Here is an 18,375-nt window from a genome sequence, read left to right as displayed (position 1 = left end):
TACACAATCAGTTACGACTGAATATATAATCACGATAATTCTGCTCTTTGACATTTTACAATAAGATCCTTAATATGAATCAAAAAACAGAAATTTGATAATGATGGTATTAAAATAATTGGCTTAGAAGAGGAAAAATGTAAAAGGGGTTTTGAAAAGATTAAAATGCTATGCAAATGAGGTGTTTCTTTCTTATTTTTCTCTAAGGAATCTTATGAATGTTTTCATTTGAAAGCAGATAATCGAAGATTGCAATGCAGACTACTGTGAACTTGGAATATCAGATTCAAATGTAATAATAAAGCCAGGACCAAAAGCCAGTCAGGTATAGTTTGCTTCTTTAAATTATATAAATCGTTCCCCTTAAAACTGGTGAAATTCCCCTGCCTTTTATATGTTTTTTATATTCCTATTATTTTGTCTTATCCTAACTGTGTGTACAGTTGGTTTGCTCATTCCTTCATTCCTAAATTTGTTCGTTAGTTTATTCAACAAACACTCACAAAATACCTATGTTTACTCAAGCTCTGTGCTAGGTGCTAAGAGATAAAGTGATTTCAAAACTAGACATGTTGTGTTCTGTGCTGGAGGAATACATGGACTGATAGAAAAATCAATACCAGTGCAAACAAATGCAATACAGTGCACCAAGTGCGAGAATAACGGCTGAAGAAAGAGCAGCAGGAGTCCAGAGGTGGGAGTGAGTAGCGTTGCTGAGAGAGAAGTACCGCAGAGAAGGTGACCTATGAGCTTGGCCTGGAAGATGATTAGGATTTCTCAGGCCCCCAGGGGAAAGGGCTTTGTAGACCAGACAACTTGATGAGATGCGGCTAGAAAAATATCAATGTTGTGACAATATACCACCTCACGTCCCTGGGCTCACTGCAGAGTAAAGATTATTTGTTGGTGTACATCTGCTAAATCTTCCTTAATAGCTTCTTAAGCTCCTCTCTCTTTGTGCACTTAGAGTCCAGTGGAAGCCATCATCGTCCTGCGTCAGTTTCCATTTTCCTCCAGCCTGCAGAGGATGTCTGTGGTTGCTCAGCTGGCGGGGGAGGATCACTTCCATGTCTACATGAAGGGAGCCCCGGAGATGCTGGCTCGGTTCTGCAGACCTGAAACAGGTACTAACTGGCACTTCCCCCTTTCAGGAGGTGAAAATACTTAAAACTCAGACAGAGAAAACCAGCCTAAATCAATGAACATGGAGGTGGTTGTTTTCTAGGTAGGTGGCAAGTGGGCCCAGCAGATCTGCTAAGGCAGAGGTGATCATTTCAAAGCAGAGAAACAGAGAGTAAATATCAGACTCTGGTCTTGCCAGAAAAGCCCAACCACACTGTGGCATTAGAGAAGGAGATGTGAAACAAGCATCGGGACAAATCAGGAAACTACACGGGGGTCAGAGGACCAGGGACGGTGAGAATGAGTAGCGTTCAGAAGGAACCAAAGAGACAGGTCTGAACACCAGACTCATTCTCCAAACAGGGATGCTCTGTCACCCACCTCCTGGGAGCTGGAACCACTTATGGTGTCTCAGATCAGTGGGAGGAGAATATAAAGACAATAAATCTTTTAGGGGAAAAAAAAGTGATTAGAGTAAATTAGGTGGTATTAGAGCAAGGTAACTGATCATTTTCACAGCAATTTCATCTTTCTGGGCCAGATTTTAAGCTGATTTGTATTGTTTCTTCATCTTATAAACATGTACTCTCTAAGCTACAATCCAGATTTGTAAGAATATTGCTGCATTCAAATGAGTTCATTTGGATAAAATTGGCCTTTTTTTCTCCTGATTTTCATCTATATTCTCCTTACAATTGCTGATAGCCATCAGCTTGTGCATAGAATTTTAAGAATTGGCAAATGATTGCTTTCACTTCTTTCTCTACTTGGAGTTGTTTTTTAAAAGAATTCCTTCTATTTTTCTGACATTGATCTTCCTCATAGCTCCCATTAACTCCATCCTTTACAGACTGTTGGTCTATAGTTGGCTGTTACTTTTTTTAGGTGTCATTTGCCACTGCTTATTTGTCTGGTCAGTCTAATTCTTCTTATTGTCCTAACTTCTGATCCTTGACATATGATAATATCATATTCAGTGATTTCTTTTTTCTTCTTGTGTTTAAGAAATAGAGTGTTAGCAGCTTCCTTGAAATAGATCACCTCCAGAATTATTGATATTTTAGAATTATAGAAAGTCTGTGCTGAGTGGGAGCATAGACATCTATAACCTCTTCATTTTATGGATGGGAAAATTGAGATGCAGAAGAGAGACTTAAAATGCCCAAGGTGAGAAAGCTAGCTGGCAGCACAGTGGAGACTAGAACCTAAGCTACTACACTTATTATGCTATTCTTTTCCCTAATATTTTTATATAACCATACATACATAAACCATACAAATTTTATAGACATATTAACCTTAGTTATGATTATCACATCGAAACACACAAAGGTTGGCACTGTGTCATCCATTATCTAAATTGGCAAACGTTTCTGCAAAGAGACAAGTAATAAATATTTTAGGCCTTGCAGGCTACACCATCTCTGGCTCAACTGCTCAACCCTGCCATTGTAACCTGAAAGCAGCCATAGGTAACAAACAAACAGGTATGGCTGTGTTCCAATAAAACTTTAATTACAAAAACAAGAATGGGATAGATTTGGCCTGCTGCTACTGCTAAGTCGCTTCAGTTGTGTCCAACTTTGTGCGACCCCAGAGACGGCAGCCCACCAGGCTCCCCCGTCCCTGGGATTCTCCAGGCAAGAACACTGGAGTGGGTTGCCATTTCCTTCTCCAATGCATGAAACTGAAAAGTGAAAGTGAAGTTGCTCAGTCGTGTCTGACTCTTAGCGACCCCATGGACTATAGCCCACCAGGCTCCTCCGTCCATGGGATTTTCCAGGCAAGAGTACTGGAGTGCGGTGCCATTACCTTCTCCAGTACCTCATTTCATCTGGGTAGATGGTCCTGAGGTCTGTCTTTACTGAACTCAGCTAATGTATGTGACACCCAGTTGATCAGTACATCTTTGGCATTTATTTCTGTTAGATTATAAGAAAAACATACTGATGAAGTTGTTTGTGGCATTTAACTGAAGTTATAGTGTTCCTATTTTTTAAAATATTTTTTTAATGTGTACCATTTTTAAAGTCTTTGTTGAATTTGTTACAATAGTGCTTCTGTTTCATATTTCGATTTTTTTGGTGAGCGGCATATGGGATCTTAGCTCCCTGGCCAGGGACTGAACCCACACCCTCGGCCTCAAACATTGGAAGGTGAAGTCTTAACCATTGGACCACCGGGGAAATCCCCATAGTGTTTCTATTAAAGCATTTTTATGGAGGGAAAGTTAAAACAAAGCACTGTGACTATCCAGAATTTTGTTTAGGAGTTGAGCCACCTTTAGTGGGACCTGTGCTTACCTCTCTTTTCTCTCTTGGCAGTGCCCAAGAATTTCCCAAAGGAGCTAAGAAATTATACAGTGCAAGGCTTCCGTGTCATTGCCCTTGCCCACAAAGTCTTGAAGATGGAGAAGCTTTCAGAAGTGCAAAGTTTAACCAGGTAGGGAGCTCAGAAATTGGTACCAGGGCAGGCTCTGTGTGCGTGAAGAGAATGAGCCCTGGAGATGAATGGATGGAAGCCAAATCACCAGGAAACCTCTTAGAGATGGAGAATGACTCATCTAACGCCTTGCTTTGGAGAGGGGCAACTCTGAGCCACATTGGGGAGGACTTGCTCAAGCCACAGTGCAGGCTGGTGATGAACAAGGATGGCAGTTGAGATCTCCTGACTCTCAGATGTCACTGAGTTATCTCTGACCAATGTCCCATCATCCCACTCAAAACAACCAACCCCTCTTCAACCATGGAGCATCATGTGGCTGACGGATTAGGGGTCCCCTAGAAAAATGGGGTTCAGAGAATACAGTTGTCACTTTGAATGACCTCCATAAATTTTTAGACTTGATTTCTTTCAGGAATCAGTAGTATACCCCCTCAAAGCTGTGAGTGCAAATTGAGTTCCTTATATGAAATAGAATTCAGTATTCTTTATTACATTCAAGGGGTAAATTGTCTTCTGCAGAGGGTAATCTGTAAATTATTTTTTCTTTCTAAGTTTTGCAGTTCTTAAAGGTTGTTTTTGAATTGTTTATGACAAAAGAGTAAAGAAATACTGTGGCAAATTGAATAAGAGATCGTGTACGTTACTCATCTTTGATTTTGTTTTGCTGACAGAGAGGTCCTCACTTAATACAATTTTTTAAAATTATCTGCCCATCTGCATAGATGTAATGTGTTACTATTTACAATAAGTCCATCTACTCTAATAAAATCAATAATCACATCCCTTCCTTACACTGTGTCTATTTCCCCCAACTATAAGATGTGCTATTAGATGATCTCTAATGAGTCTTTCAGTCATGACATTTTAATCTTCTAAATAGAACCACAAAGCTCATTTTGAAATGGCACTCTCAGGTTTAGTATTCAAGGTGTCAGCTATTCTTGAGCAAACATAAAGACTCATAACATAGGATTTTGTAATTTTTCAAGATACAAATTTTAATGAAAGTTAAGGTCATATGTGAAGACAAGATGTATTTTGCTTGAAGTGAAATGTAGCCACTACCCAGCTGCTATATATATGGATGTGAATGTGATATTCTCATTTAAAAACTACCAGTGAGATAGACATTACTATAAATATAACACAAAATGAGGATAAATGTGCTAGATTTCCAACCATCTCAGGTTTTCCCAAAGAATATCAGGAGACTATTTATCATGCTTCCTAGAATATAGTTATTATTTTCAAACAGGGTAAAAGAATAGGATTTTTTTTTTAGAGTCAAATTATATTTAGGAGAGGTTTCCAATTAGGAAAATTAAAAATGTTTAAAAAGCTGGCATCATAATGAGGAAGTAGAAGAATTTCTTAGGATGGCTTAGGGAAAAAAGGACAAAAACAGAAGAAAATTCCTTAATAACACTCACCCTTTCACGAGTTTAGCCCATTTCTATTAAGCTTGGCTATTATTAGATGTCCCTCAAGGCACTGAGGATTCAGAAGTGAATAAAATCAAATCCTTGCCTTCTCAAGGCTTATATCCTACTTGGGGGAAACAAATAATAAAGTTAATCTATAACATATGGTCAGGCAGTGATAAATGCCCTGCAGGAAAAATAAAGCAGGTTAAAAGGATTTTTTAAATGACAGGAGGGTGGTACTTCACATGGGGTGATCAGGGAAGTCCTCCAAGGAGGTAACATTTGAACAGAGATCTGAGTAAAAGTAAGGGAGTAAGGCATACAGATATCCAGGGCAAAGCACTGCAGACAATAGGAACAGTGGATAATGCAAAGGCCTTGATGCAGGATTTTGCTGGAATGTTGTAGAATCCTGAGAGGCCCAAGTACCTGAAGCAGTGAACAAGGGAAGTCATAAAACAGAGATCCAAAATAGAATAAATTGATGAGAAGATTTTGGGATCTTTCTTTCAGTTCTAGTTAATAAGAACATTAATCCAATTTTTAATAGAAAGTCATGAAGCTAAATGATGGGAATTATAATATTCTCTGAGATCACAATGGCAGAATTCATATTTGATTATCTGAGTGTTCACCAACGTGCCTAATGTAAGATCTAAAGTAGTGATTTAGTGACTAGACTTTTGAATGGAGGATGTAGCTACTCACTCTCTACTCCAGAGAGATGTTTCTTCAATGTATTCTTATCCAAGGATGAATTATTTCTTATCAAGAGATTCAGCTCTATTCTTTCTCTTAAAGAAGTTTACTGACCATGTGATCATTTCCCTCCCAAGTCCTACTAACATAATAGAAAAGAAATAGTATCAAAGAAAACTAAAGAAGCAATACGTGTAGATGAGAGATTTCTACAAATTTCTGTAAGTTGTAAAGTGACTGGAAGAGTGGTAGCTGAATCAGCAGGATAGAAGAAACTGTAGCCTACATCATGCCAGAGAGAGAGAGAGATTCCAAGAGTAAAGTTGGTTCACCCTGTAGAACCTGAGAGGATGAGCCTCTGGTATGTCATGTTCTATGGAAAGTAGGGGCTTCCCTGGTAGCTCAGCTGGTAAGGAATCCACCTGCAATGCAGGAGACCCTAGTTCAATCCCTGGGTTGGGAAGATTCCCCTGGAGAAGAGTTAAGCTACTCACTCCAGTATTCTTGGGCTTCCCTGGTGGCTCAGATGGTGAAGAATCCGCCTGCAGTGCAGGAGACTTAGGTTCGATTCCTGGGTTGGGAAGATCCCCTGGAGAAGGGAGTGGCAACTCACTCCAGTATTCTTGCCTGGAGAATCCCTATGGACAGAGGAGCCTGGTGGGCTACAGCCCATGGGGTCACAAAGAGTCAGATACAACTGAGCAACTGAGCACAGCACAGCTCATGGAAGGTGGACCCTGAACACGGGGGATGAGCTGAGAGCAGGCACAGAGATCGGTTCCCTAGGTCTCCCTCTCCTCCCGCTTCTTCTCCCTGCAATTGTAACTCCACTCTGCACAGAAAAAGGAACAATAGAGGATCAAGAAAGAGCTCTTGGCCCCCAAATTTACTTTCTAAAAAACACCTGAGATTTATTTTCGAGGAGAAGTCTCACATAACTAATGGAACACAGTTAGACTCCAAGCCTCCAATTTCAAATTCTGAAAACTAAATTCTTGACTGATGCCATTCGTGTATTTACTGGAGGCAACAGATGGAGGCTGAAATAAATGATTCCATATTCAACTAGTACTATAATATCTGGTATTCAGTATGTACTTAATAAATGTCTACTAAACTAAAATGCTTACAAATTTAAAAATACATGCTTACATGTCAGATTATATACTTACAAATTTTAAACTGCTTATATGCTTACAAATTTAAAATATATATGACTAACAAAAAATTTTAAAAACCAACAGAAGAATTGGAAGATGAATACATTGTTTTAAAAGAATGGAGTTGAAAAAAAAAATAAATAAAAGAATGGAGTTGAAAAACATGGAAAGAGCAGCTAAAAGACGTAGAAGTGGTCACATCTGAGAAGGAGAAGGAGGAAGGTGCTGTGAAGACAGGGGCTATAGGTTTTCTTTATTATGAACTTTTGGATTCTTTCTGATTTGTTAAACCTGTGCATGTATGACATTGATAAAACTTAGAAATTTTAAAAAGAAATAAATCCAAGTGTTGAGACTATATGGATATGCTTTAATATTGACTTTCTCCCAAACCCAAAGAGAACATGTGGAGTCCGAGTTAACATTTCTGGGACTTCTCATAATGGAGAATCGCTTGAAAAAGGAAACCAAACCAGTCTTGAAGGAGCTGAATGAGGCCCGCATCAGGACTGTGATGATCACTGGTATGCGTTTCTGGAAGCCTAACAAATTAAACCCATCCTAGGCATAAGCAAAAGACCATGTGAGCTGAGTGAGTTCCTGTGGCTGAGGCAGGAGGACCGATGCTTTGCCATCGAGATTGTTACCCTCTGCTCCAGTTACCTGGGAACTTGGGGAGCTCCCCTCAATGACTGTGAGCTTTGAAGGCAAGGGCCACGTCTCATTCTTTTTGCCTAAGGCCCTCTGTTCCTACCCAGGGTTTGTTCAGGGCCAATAGGCTCACAGCAGATATTGAAAGATAAGAACGGGGTTCTCATGAAGAACCCCAGTGAGACCTCTGTGTAAAGGGGTGAGACCGTCCTTCAGGGAGGTGGGGTAGGCATGGTTTGTGATGATTAAATTCAACATGGCTGATCCTAAGTGCTTTTTTTTTCTTTAACTTAATTGGAATCCAGATCCCAAGAATAGGTTTATGTTATCAGACCACGCCTATAACTTCACCACTGAAAATTGTCAGTCTCTTGAGGATGAGCTGTAAAGCACTTGAACATTTATTTACTCATTAGTGCATATTTTGGAAATATGTGATGTTCATGGACTTGATGCTAGGATGAAAGGGAGAGGTAGACATAATGTTTGACCACTAGGAATAGACAGGCTTGATAAAACATTATGAAAAAATGCAGAAAGTGTTAAATGCCCCCAAAGAGCACCAACAACACAGTATGGTCACTCAGAGGAGGGAGTGTTCAGTCCTGGATGCTGAGAGGTTTCTACACAAATCACGTCCACCTTCTTTGTCATCTAGGTGACAACCTTCAAACAGCCATTACCGTTGCAAAGAATTCTGAAATGATTCCTCGAGGGAGCCAAGTGATCCTTGTTGAAGCCAACGAACCTGAAGAGTTCGCCCCTGCTTCTGTGACCTGGCAGCTGGTGGAGAACCAGGAGAATGGGCCTGGAAAGAATGTGAGTGAATTTCAGAAAGCCCCTCCATGGACCGAGGCTGACGCAATACAGCCCTGACCCTGGGCAGCCCTCTCTCTCGGCATTAGAAGTCATCACAGTAGTAATCCCTCCCATCTGCCCAGAATTTTACAGTTTGCAAAGCTTTTAGCATTTCCACTGACACTCCTCAGCCTTGACTTCATGTAGAAATTACCCAGAAGCGTTTTCAAGCTTCCAAGGCTAAAACTAGAGATTCAGTGAGAATCTCTGGGCTGGGAACTGAGTCCTTCGCCTAGTGATTCCAGTGTACAGATGTGGCTGAGACTCACTGATTCACATCATAGTTCCCATCTGACCCTCAGTTACCCTACACAGTTGAGCAAAGTATTCCTTTTACAAAAGAGACAACTGAGGCCTAGAGAGGTAAGCTTGCCACGACACATGCTGGTGAGCTGCAGAGCAGGGAATCAAGTTCGGTCTGTTTGATCCCTGCTCCCTTAATTCATGGTCATTTAGATTGTCCTGGACTGGTAAACTGACGTGAACAGATGTCAGGCTTCTCTAGGTAGCGAGTTTCCTGTGCACTTCCCCCAGGACGGCTCTTTCTTGTGAAGAGAATGGGCTGCAGCCTGACGTTTCATTACTAAATGGGTCGCCTCTGCCTTTGTGTGAATTCAAAGAGATGGTCCTCAGGGTGATAAACTACAAAAAGCTCCCTTCCTTCAGGCTGACCAGCCCTTCAGATTGTTCAGTGTCGAGTATTTCTTTGTGCAGCACACAAGCTACACAGCTGTATGGAGTGGCCCTGCCCCTACCCTGCGAAGAGGTGTGTTAACTTGGCTCAAATCCATTGTGTGGGTTGTGAAAGACGACAGCTCGCTCTCTGCTTTCAGTGGATTTCTGGTGCTGATTTCCTTCTAAACTCACTTGCTTCAGCAACTACATGTATTGCCTCAACTGCACTGTGTGACGAAACTCAGATCCTCACTAATTTTTTAAAAGTGCCTAACATATTTCAATAAAAATTAGTTTGCATGTACATATACAGATTTTTAAATAAGGATGGTATATTTTTTAAAATGTATTTTAATGAGGTATAGTTGATTTACAGTGTTGTTAGTTTCTGCTATATAGCAAAGTGATTCAGTTATACATATATACTCTTTTTTCATATTTTTCCATTATAATTTATTACAGGACACAGATTTTCATTAATTTTTAATAAAGAGTCCAAACACTTCCCTGACAGGCCAGTGGTGAAGACTCTGTGCTCCCAGTGCAGGGGACATGGGTTCAGTCCCTGGTTGGGGAACTAAGATTCCAACTGCCATGCATAGTGCATCCAGAATAATAATAATAATAAGGTTCAGGGACACAAGGTGGAAGGGATCTGGGCACCTTGAGGGAAGTGTTGGCAGAGGTCAGGTTAGGCTCTGAAGAAAGGGTCCACCTATTTTACAGGGAAAAAATCCGGGCATGATTTCTGAATGAATGGTAAGAGATCTTAGGAAACAAAAGGTTGTATGAGGAGAAGGAACAGAAGGGAAGACTGTTTCCTCTTCTTCTCTGGAGTCACTCATTGGAACCTTGGAATGATTTCCTCAGTAGCCTGACATCACACATATTATCTCCCAGACTAGGATCCAGAGCCTCATATTGCCAAAGTAATCTCTGTTCATTTAATTTTGGGGGAACATTTTGAGTGTCTTCTTTATATGAGTCTAAGTTCTGTGGGCAAATTCTACATTATATATTTGCTGGTCCTCACACTCTTGCGTAACTTGAATACACTTCCTTCCATAAAATGTAGGAAAACAGCAACATCCTTAAGAGCCAAGGTAGAAATAATGCCCTTTTGATTTTAGGACACCCACATCAACATTGGAAACAGTTCAGTGCCTGTTGAAGAAAAAGGGAGCTGTTACCATTTTGCAATGAGTGGGAAATCATACCAAGTGATACTGCAGCATTTCAACAGCTTGCTTCCAAAAGTAAGTACTGGAGAAATGACATGTTTCGTTTTGCTCCTCAAATTAGTGAGATAAAAAAGGGTAAGAGAACAGTGAAGGCGATGCTTAGTGAGGTTATCTCAGAATTAGGAAATAAACACCCTCACAGGGAGCACTGTCTCTTCAAGAGGTCTCCCTTCATCACTCCTCTTATACCACTCATCACACATCCCCGGGCCCAAGGCCTCCTATTCAGAGCCTGAGGCTGGTGTTGCCCCTCACCCCACCCCCCGTGGCCAGTCCAATCCCAGTTTGCCTCTTCCCTGCCTCCCCAGCAGAGGGAACCTACAGATAGTCCCAAACACGCAGCCTGTTTTTTGGAATTTGCTTTTCTCTGAAAGCCACTAACTCATGTCAGGCTGAGCTCTATTCCCATTCCTGTCTGGATTCTTAAATTACAGCAGGAGGAAACAAAGGCTTTATGGTTTATTTTCAAGATCATTTGTTATCTTGTCGCTGTGTGTCTATTTTAAAACAGTGCTGTGCAGAGTGGTCCATTGGTGGGAAGGAAACAAGCGGAGCGGCAGCAGCCGTCTGTTAGCAGTGTCTTGAAAGTCCTGTCACCTTTCCAGTCGAGGACCATAGAGTCTAGACCCCACGGTGTCTAGAAAGCTGTTAGTGCAGCTCCTCATTGAAGAGATGGGAGAGCTGAGACTCAGAGACACTGTCATTCGCCTAAGGTCGTCACGGTCTGGGACAGAGCTGTAATAGCACCTTGATTCTCAACTCCCAATCTATTGCTCCTTCCTCTGCAATTGTGGAAATGGTGCTTAATGAAAAGAACTGTAGTTGCCTAAGCATTTTTATCTTATATACTCCTCTGCTTTTCAGTTACTATTATTCATTAGAGCTTATCCCATCTTGGAAAAATGATTGGGAACAAAGTAACAGACTTGTGATGGAGAACCAAAAGTGAAAGTTAAATATTAAACTGTTAAATCCCCCTTTTGCCCTTTCCTAATATTTGGTCTGATGTTATATCACCCAATGCTATACTAAAATGGTGGCCAGGAGTAATTTTTCAAGACTCTTCTTTTATTTTTTTTAATATAAATTTATTTATTTTAATTGGAGGCTAATTACTTTACAATATTGTATTGGTTTTGCCATACATCAACATGAATCTGCCATAGGTATACCCATGTTCCCCATCCTGAACCCCCCTCCCACCTCCCTCCCCTTACCATAAAGTGTTCTTTGTTCTAATCTTATTTCAATTGTTATTTTTCTCTTTAGATTCTGGTGAATGGAACGATTTTTGCAAGAATGTCCCCTGGGCAGAAATCTAGCCTAGTTGAAGAATTTCAGAAATTAAAGTAGGTTTTAGTGCATGAAAGGAGGGTATATTTGTTATCAATTGCAGTGTAACAAATTATCCCCAAGACACAGTGGTTTATAATAACACCATTTATTTTTTTTTACATTACTGTGGGTCAGGAATTCAGGTATGCTTAGCTGAGTCTTCTGGCTCTAGGTCCCCTTCAAGGGGTCATCAGGTGTCGACCAGTCCTGCAGTCATCTCAGCACTTGGTGGGGAAGGATCTGCCACCAGCCTCACCCCAGGTGTCCTTGGCAAGATTCAGTTCCTTGTGGAAAGTTGGGCTAAGAGTCTAAATTTTGTACTCATTGTTGGGCACAAGCCACACTTGTTTCCTTGCCATGAGGTGATTTCATAGGGATGCTCACAGAGTATCGGCTAGCTCCAGTGAGAGTTAGCAAGCAAGAGGAGTCAGAGAGAGAGAAGAGAGATGACTATTTTTTATATCTTCATCTTAGAAATGACATCCTAAGCTGTCACTTTACTCCTTTCATTAGAAGCAAATCACTCGGTTGGTCCACACTCAAAGGAAGGCATTAGATAACCTCATGAATTCCAGAAGGTGGGCCATTTTAGAAGCTGTCTGCCCCAAAGAACATTCCTTCTGTGGCTGGTAGGGCTTATCATAAAGGAAGATCCCCCTGCTTGGATACAGAGACTAGAAACAACAGCATTCTGTACAGCTTAGAATGGGGGGAAAAATGAGGAAGCGTGTGAGTTATCACCTGGAATTATTTGAGATTGGTCCATTAGAAGATATGTAAACAATTTCAGATCTTCCAGGAAAGAGATTATATTTTTACTGTTTTAGGTATAGAGGCAAAAATTAAAAAAAGGAAAAAGTTCTTTCATATCTCCTTCAAAAATACAGATGACCAAGTCACATGAAAGTGAAATGGTTCTTCTTGAGACCAGACCTACCTATTACTTGCTGGGAAGGTTACAGCTTCTGGACTCAGATTTCTAGAAAGTTAAGTAAGGAATGAAGAGTAGTAAAACTTTAAATAATTGCTGATAAGCAGTAGGTAAACTCAAGAGACTGCTTTTGACTATTATTTTTTGTTGCCTAAGCATTCTTAGGGACATTTCCAAAACTGCCTATTAACTCCCATAATGCCTTGAGGCTGGGTTAGTAACCAGTGTCTAAAATGATTATTTTATTTACATGGTCATTATATGATATTGGCTGAAGAAAGTAATTTTGCCCTTCTCAAATACTTGAGAAATGTTGCCAACTTAAATGCTTACTTTTGAAAAGCTGTATTCCCCTAAAGAAAAATCAATTCAGGATGATATATGCTATCTCAGAATAAGTTATCCTCTCAATTTCCAGATCTTGCTCTTCATTCAGAATTTATTCTTTATTCAGACAACACTAGAAGATGTAAGATTCCTTCTGTGATATAAAGACTAAATATGTACTTTATGCCTGAAGAAAGGAAGCCATTTTCAGCAAATGTATAGTCTTGATGCGTACATCAGCACAAACAAATGTTTACCGTGTGATTTTCATATATACTTACCAAAGAGTAGTTTGAACCTACAAATTTGTTTACATTTGGCCATATTTGACCTATAAAGATGGCCATTTTTATGTCAACTAATAATAAGGAAATTCTCTGAGAATTTCATTTTCCTCTATATTGTATCATTTCATGTGTTTTTGGCAAGTTACCACTGAGCCTGTAATAATATTGCCATTAATCAATACCTCCAATGTATTATTTACACACTTAGTGTGTCTCGCATCAGAAACTCCTTTAGTAACAGCTTTAAAATTTACTTTTCTCTTTATACAGTTGTGCCTGCACATCACACTGGTATAGATGGGAAGCATGTTATCTTATTTTCACTCCAAGATGCATCTAGAATATGTACATACATCTCTAGTTGTTATCTGTTAAACCATTTCCCAAATGTTTCTTCTCCTAGTGTCTACATGCTAAACTTTCAGCAGCAGTGAGCAACCAAAACACAGATGGACTAGGTTATGATCTGTGCATTAGGGTGTGAGAAACACTGATTACGACAGTACTCACTTCAGCTTGGCCTTGGTGGACAGAATCCAACAGGACTTCTTCTGAAGTGTGTGATCATCTTTGTGGATGTCCTTGGCAGTATTGCCATGATTTCCATGTGATTGATTGAAACAATATACCAGAGCTTTATTCCTCTGGGAATATTTCTCTCCAAGTTACTTTCCTTCAGCTTGATTCTACATGTGCTCCAGAGACACATACACACATACACAAACACACACACACACACACACACACATCATGCATGTTAGTGGTGATGGAAATTACTCAAGTGAGGCATTAAGCTATTAATGTTTCTTATCCTTTCCCTCACAGTTATTATGTAGGCATGTGTGGAGATGGAGCTAATGACTGTGGGGTGAGTAGAAATTACTTCTTCTAACGCAGGGGGTGCATTGATATTCCTCCTGAGGACCCCACGTCCCCTGTGGTCTGACTCTTCACCCTTCTGCCAACAACCACATCACTTAGTCATTTTGATGTTTATATTCATTTCTACCAGAGTATGGGTTGGATGTGGTGAAGAGTAAAGTAAGATGAGTCACTTCAGCTGTTTTCTAGCAACTTTTAGAATAATAAAGACAAAGAAAGGCTACAGAGGCTCCCATATTTCAGACCCAAAAGGGACTTTACAAGACTAGGTGGTTTAAATCTCTCCTGTTATAAATAAGGAAATGAGCCTCATGGAGGTAAATTCTTTTTCTTTTTTTTCCCTTTTTTTGCCTAAAGTCATACAGCTGGTAAAGGCTTAGTGAAGGAAAAATTTGAAACTGATGATAAAGGTTTGAATTATGTGTAAATCGTATTCCTGCCAAATTCTCCACCAGGGTTACTTTATACAATCTGGATTTACTCCCAAATTTTCACACTCAGAAAAATCATAAACCAAATTATTTGGTTATTACATACAATAGCAAACTGAAATTACAAGATTCTCAGCAGATGACTTCTCTGATACAGTAGAAGGCAGTACGTGTTTAATAATCTGAGTTTCAAAGATACAGTTGAAATAGTAGCTTACCTTGAAGATTTATGTATGTCAGAAAATATTTTGGGAGCCAATTTGTGGGAGAAGTAATGAAGAGAATCATTTTGTATTTCTAAAGCCTATTGTATACTTAAGGTCTGGGTATTTGTTTTATTTTTTTCTTAAATATTTTCTTCAAAGTTCTGAGATAAACTAAGCTCATACTTAGATAGCAGTTATGAATTTTTCTGCTTCATACTTTGTGAGAAGGAGCTAGCTGTTAGTCTGTTCTTCAAATCTAGGGTGAGTACACATTCTCACTAATTATGTGGAATTTAAAACAAAACAAATAAATCAGATGTTATATAGGACATAGTCTCTGCCTCTGAAAAGTTCATTACCTGGTGGGGAAAAAAATCATGCATAAAACTAATCCTAATATATAAAGCAGATGGTCCTAAATTACATGGTAGAGGTACAAAGTACCAAGGGAAAAATGAGGAAGAAGGAAATATTCTAATATTCATTGAACATGAACTTTGTGTATACTGGCCATGGTTACCAGGAACTTTGCAAGTTCTATAGCAGTACAGAAATACAAAATCTCATTTTATGTTCATACACTTCTTATAGGATTAGGGGCTGGCTGGCCTGCTCATTGGCTGCTGTCTGCTTGGGGCACTCTCTGAGCAGTTTTCAGTCTTGATGAGAGAAGATTTAGTCCTTATTTCAGTGAGACATCATATACCTTGGAATGATTCTCTGATGAGTGTAATCTGGTCCCTGCCTCCAGCGAAGGTGGTCTATGTCCCAAATTTCATCCCAGCAGTTAGCTGGTTGGCTGGATCAGGCAGCCTGGGGGAAGGTGGGCATTAGATAATTTTTCCCCTAGTTCATGAAGATGACCTGTTAAGTATAAAACTGTGATGGTAAAGGCCTCTACACAGGTCCATCCAAACGCTGTCATCTTTTTAATCAACTTCTCAAATGAGTCCTTCCACTTTCTTAGCCTGTCTACATCCCCTCAACCAACACACACACACACACACACACACACACACACACACACACACACACACCTTCTTCTACCACTGAGTCATTGTTGGTGCCTCTTTAATTGGTACCTTCATGTACCCAGGTGGAGGGGCAGCCTAAACAGAGATCCAGTGGTGGAAGGGTACAATACTATCAACTCTGTAATGTGAAAACTAGCCTTGGGGTGTTTGAACAGTTAGAGCCTGGTCTGAGGAGTCATGGGTATAACATGGATTTATCATTCTAGGCTTTGAAAATGGCTCATGCGGGCATTTCGCTGTCAGAGCAGGAGGCATCTGTGGCCTCCCCTTTCACCTCAAAAACAACCAACATCGAGTGTGTGCCTCATCTCATCAAGTAAGCTACCTCTTCCCCTTCTATCCTTTGACTGTCTGGCTCACTGTTTGGCTCCAGGTGGAATTCAACTCTAATTGAAAGTGACAAATGTCACAGCAGAAACTTGGCTGAAGTGCTGCTGAGAACCAATTAAGGGGAGGGGGCTGTGAGTGCTGCCTAAGAATGCTGATAAAATCAACAAAAAGGTGACTTTTGCTGAGTTTTAAAGAATACATGGCTGTGAATGCTAGTGTTGATATTTTAAAGCCAACTGTATATCTCACTTCTCCTCTCCTTTAGTTTTTTATGTTGGATGCTTACTGGAACCTTTCTCTCAGGAGCTGGGGATGGAGAAGAAGCAGAAGAGGAATTCTCTACCACATAGCCTTCGCCTAGTAGTAATATGTCTCCAAAATACGGATTAGTGAATATCCAAAATGACTGCACCTACCTTTACTATCATTATTGTCTTAACCCGCTTTGTGTCATGGTGACTACAAAACAAGAGTGCCCAGGACACTCACCTCACTCATGTGGCTCTTTTTAAATATTGTTCTTGAAAATGTGGTGTATTAAAAATGAGACAGAACTTTTCCCTGGAGGACTCACATTCCAGTAAGGGGTATAGAAAGATGTATGTAGATATAGTCGCCTAACACAGAATCTTCTGCCTAAGGAATGAGAGGTGCTCAATAAATTAGCTTTCCGTAAATGAATGTCCAAACAATACAGTCATATGCCAGTAGTTCGAAATGATAACTCAAGCTAGGAGGGACGGTTTCAGAGGTAGGTTGTAATTTGAACGATAAATGGGATGTATGGAAACACTAAGGAGGTGGAGGGAATTCCAGATAAAGGAAATGGAGAGCCATGTTTAGAAATGGGGCTTTCATTGGAGAGTGCAGGGGCCTGATTGCTGAACTGAGCTGGAAGATTTCTCAGATGGGAACTGTGGAGGTGAGGCTGGAACACCAGGTGTGGAGGCATCACAGAGGGGATTCAAACTCCTGGACGGATGTGCCAAGTGCATACTTGATTCATCCAAAAGGCAGTAGCACTTTCAGATGCTCTTTCTCATGCAAGTTGTGTGATGCATTTATGATTGCAATATGTTGTTTTAAAATACAAGTCAGGATGCAAAATTTTCTCTAGTGGCAGATGGCTTAGTAAGTCTTCATGATAGAAACCCTCTTCTTTTATACTTCACAAATTCATAAAAATACAGAGTTCAGCTCTGTTATGCTGAATTTACCCTTGCTATTCTTGATGCCTGCCTAGTCCTGAGAAAATATCCTTTAGAGGAGCGATAATGTGCAGTTTTAGGTACATGGGTCTACAGGTTCCCATTATTATTCTTTGAAACATGATTGGCTTGTTATAGTTCAAGTCCTTTAGGGCAAGGACTATGCCTTATTAATTTCTATGTCGTTGTGCCTCCCATGACACATCAGAGCCTTCGATGAACGTTTGTGGAATGCATTAAGTGAATGAATGAACCACTTAAAATTCACATCCATTAGGAAGAGCAGCCATTGTGGAGGCCTTGCAAACATTCTTTACGCTTTACCACTTTGGATTTTTGCACTTTTTTTTTTTTTTTGATCTGGGTGTCTATTCTCTGGGAAATGTACACAACAGCAGAATAAAGGATGAAATCACAAAGTTTATGTCAGAAAACAATCTAGGTTTCACATGGTTTCCCCTTCTCAACTGGTTTTCTCTCTCCCCTCTGTGCTGAAAATAGAAAGGTAGTGTCTCATAGTCTGGTGGAAAGCACTGACCTGAGGTATCCTGGCCTATCTCCCACCAGAACCTTCTCATCTTGCCCAAGACCCAGCGTGGTTTTTGGCTCTCTGGGTTTTCCTTCTTATGTCCCTGGTCTGTAGAAAAATTTTGAGCAGCACAGGTGTCCATGTCACTGGGGACTGGAAATCAAGAGTATATGGGCCGCCTCCCATATGGATTCGCTTCTACCTTGACAAGAGGAGGCTGCAGGAGTGCTTGTTGGCCAAGTTCCTCCCTCCCCCGACATGTGCTACTTTGGCCTGACATAATCCATTACTGCTGCTGCCACTAAGTCGCTTCAGTCGTGTCCGACTCTGTGCGACCCCATAGACGGCAGCCCATGAGGCTCCCCCGTCCCTGGGATTCTCCAGGCAAGAACACTGGAGTGGATAGCCATTTCCTTCTCCAACGCATGAAAGTGAAAAGTGAAAGTGAAGTCGCTCAGTCATGTCCGACTCTTAGCGACCCCACGGACTGCAGCCTACCAGGCTCCTCCATCCATGGGATTTTCCAGGCAAAAGTACTAGAGTGGGGTGCCATTGCCTTCTCTGAATCCATTACTAACTATACTTCAATAAAAAAGGGAA

At 40.5% G+C, this 18,375-nt stretch overlaps 1 protein-coding gene across 10 annotated transcripts in view; it reads left to right on the top strand.

Annotated features, from left to right (window-relative positions):
• The window catches only part of ATP13A5 (ATPase 13A5), a 122,285-nt gene that overhangs the window by 78,087 nt on the left and 25,823 nt on the right, over positions 1-18,375 (top strand). For 5 of the 10 annotated variants that reach the window (XM_086319837.1, XM_086319860.1, XM_086319882.1 and 2 more), the window contains exons 15-23: positions 236-325; positions 968-1,124; positions 3,447-3,564; positions 7,250-7,374; positions 8,160-8,320; positions 10,165-10,290; positions 11,545-11,624; positions 13,981-14,023; positions 15,915-16,024. In XM_086319837.1, the coding sequence (XP_086175963.1) occupies positions 236-325; positions 968-1,124; positions 3,447-3,564; positions 7,250-7,374; positions 8,160-8,320; positions 10,165-10,290; positions 11,545-11,624; positions 13,981-14,023; positions 15,915-16,024 (1,010 nt within the window). Of the gene's footprint in view, positions 1-235; positions 326-967; positions 1,125-3,446; positions 3,565-7,249; positions 7,375-8,159; positions 8,321-10,164; positions 10,291-11,544; positions 11,625-13,980; positions 14,024-15,914; positions 16,025-16,341; positions 17,847-18,375 lie in introns of those variants that run through there. The other 5 variants (XR_015134041.1, XM_086319849.1, XM_086319912.1 and 2 more) reach the window with 3 other exon arrangements.

Source organism: Bos grunniens, chromosome 1 (assembly GCF_055505025.1).
Source record: "Bos grunniens cultivar Pamir isolate PY7600 chromosome 1, Bosgru_T2T1.0, whole genome shotgun sequence".
Lineage (NCBI taxonomy): Eukaryota > Metazoa > Chordata > Mammalia > Artiodactyla > Bovidae > Bos > Bos grunniens.
Note: the sequence above shows the minus strand (reverse complement) of the source record. Positions and strands in the feature narration are given on the sequence as shown.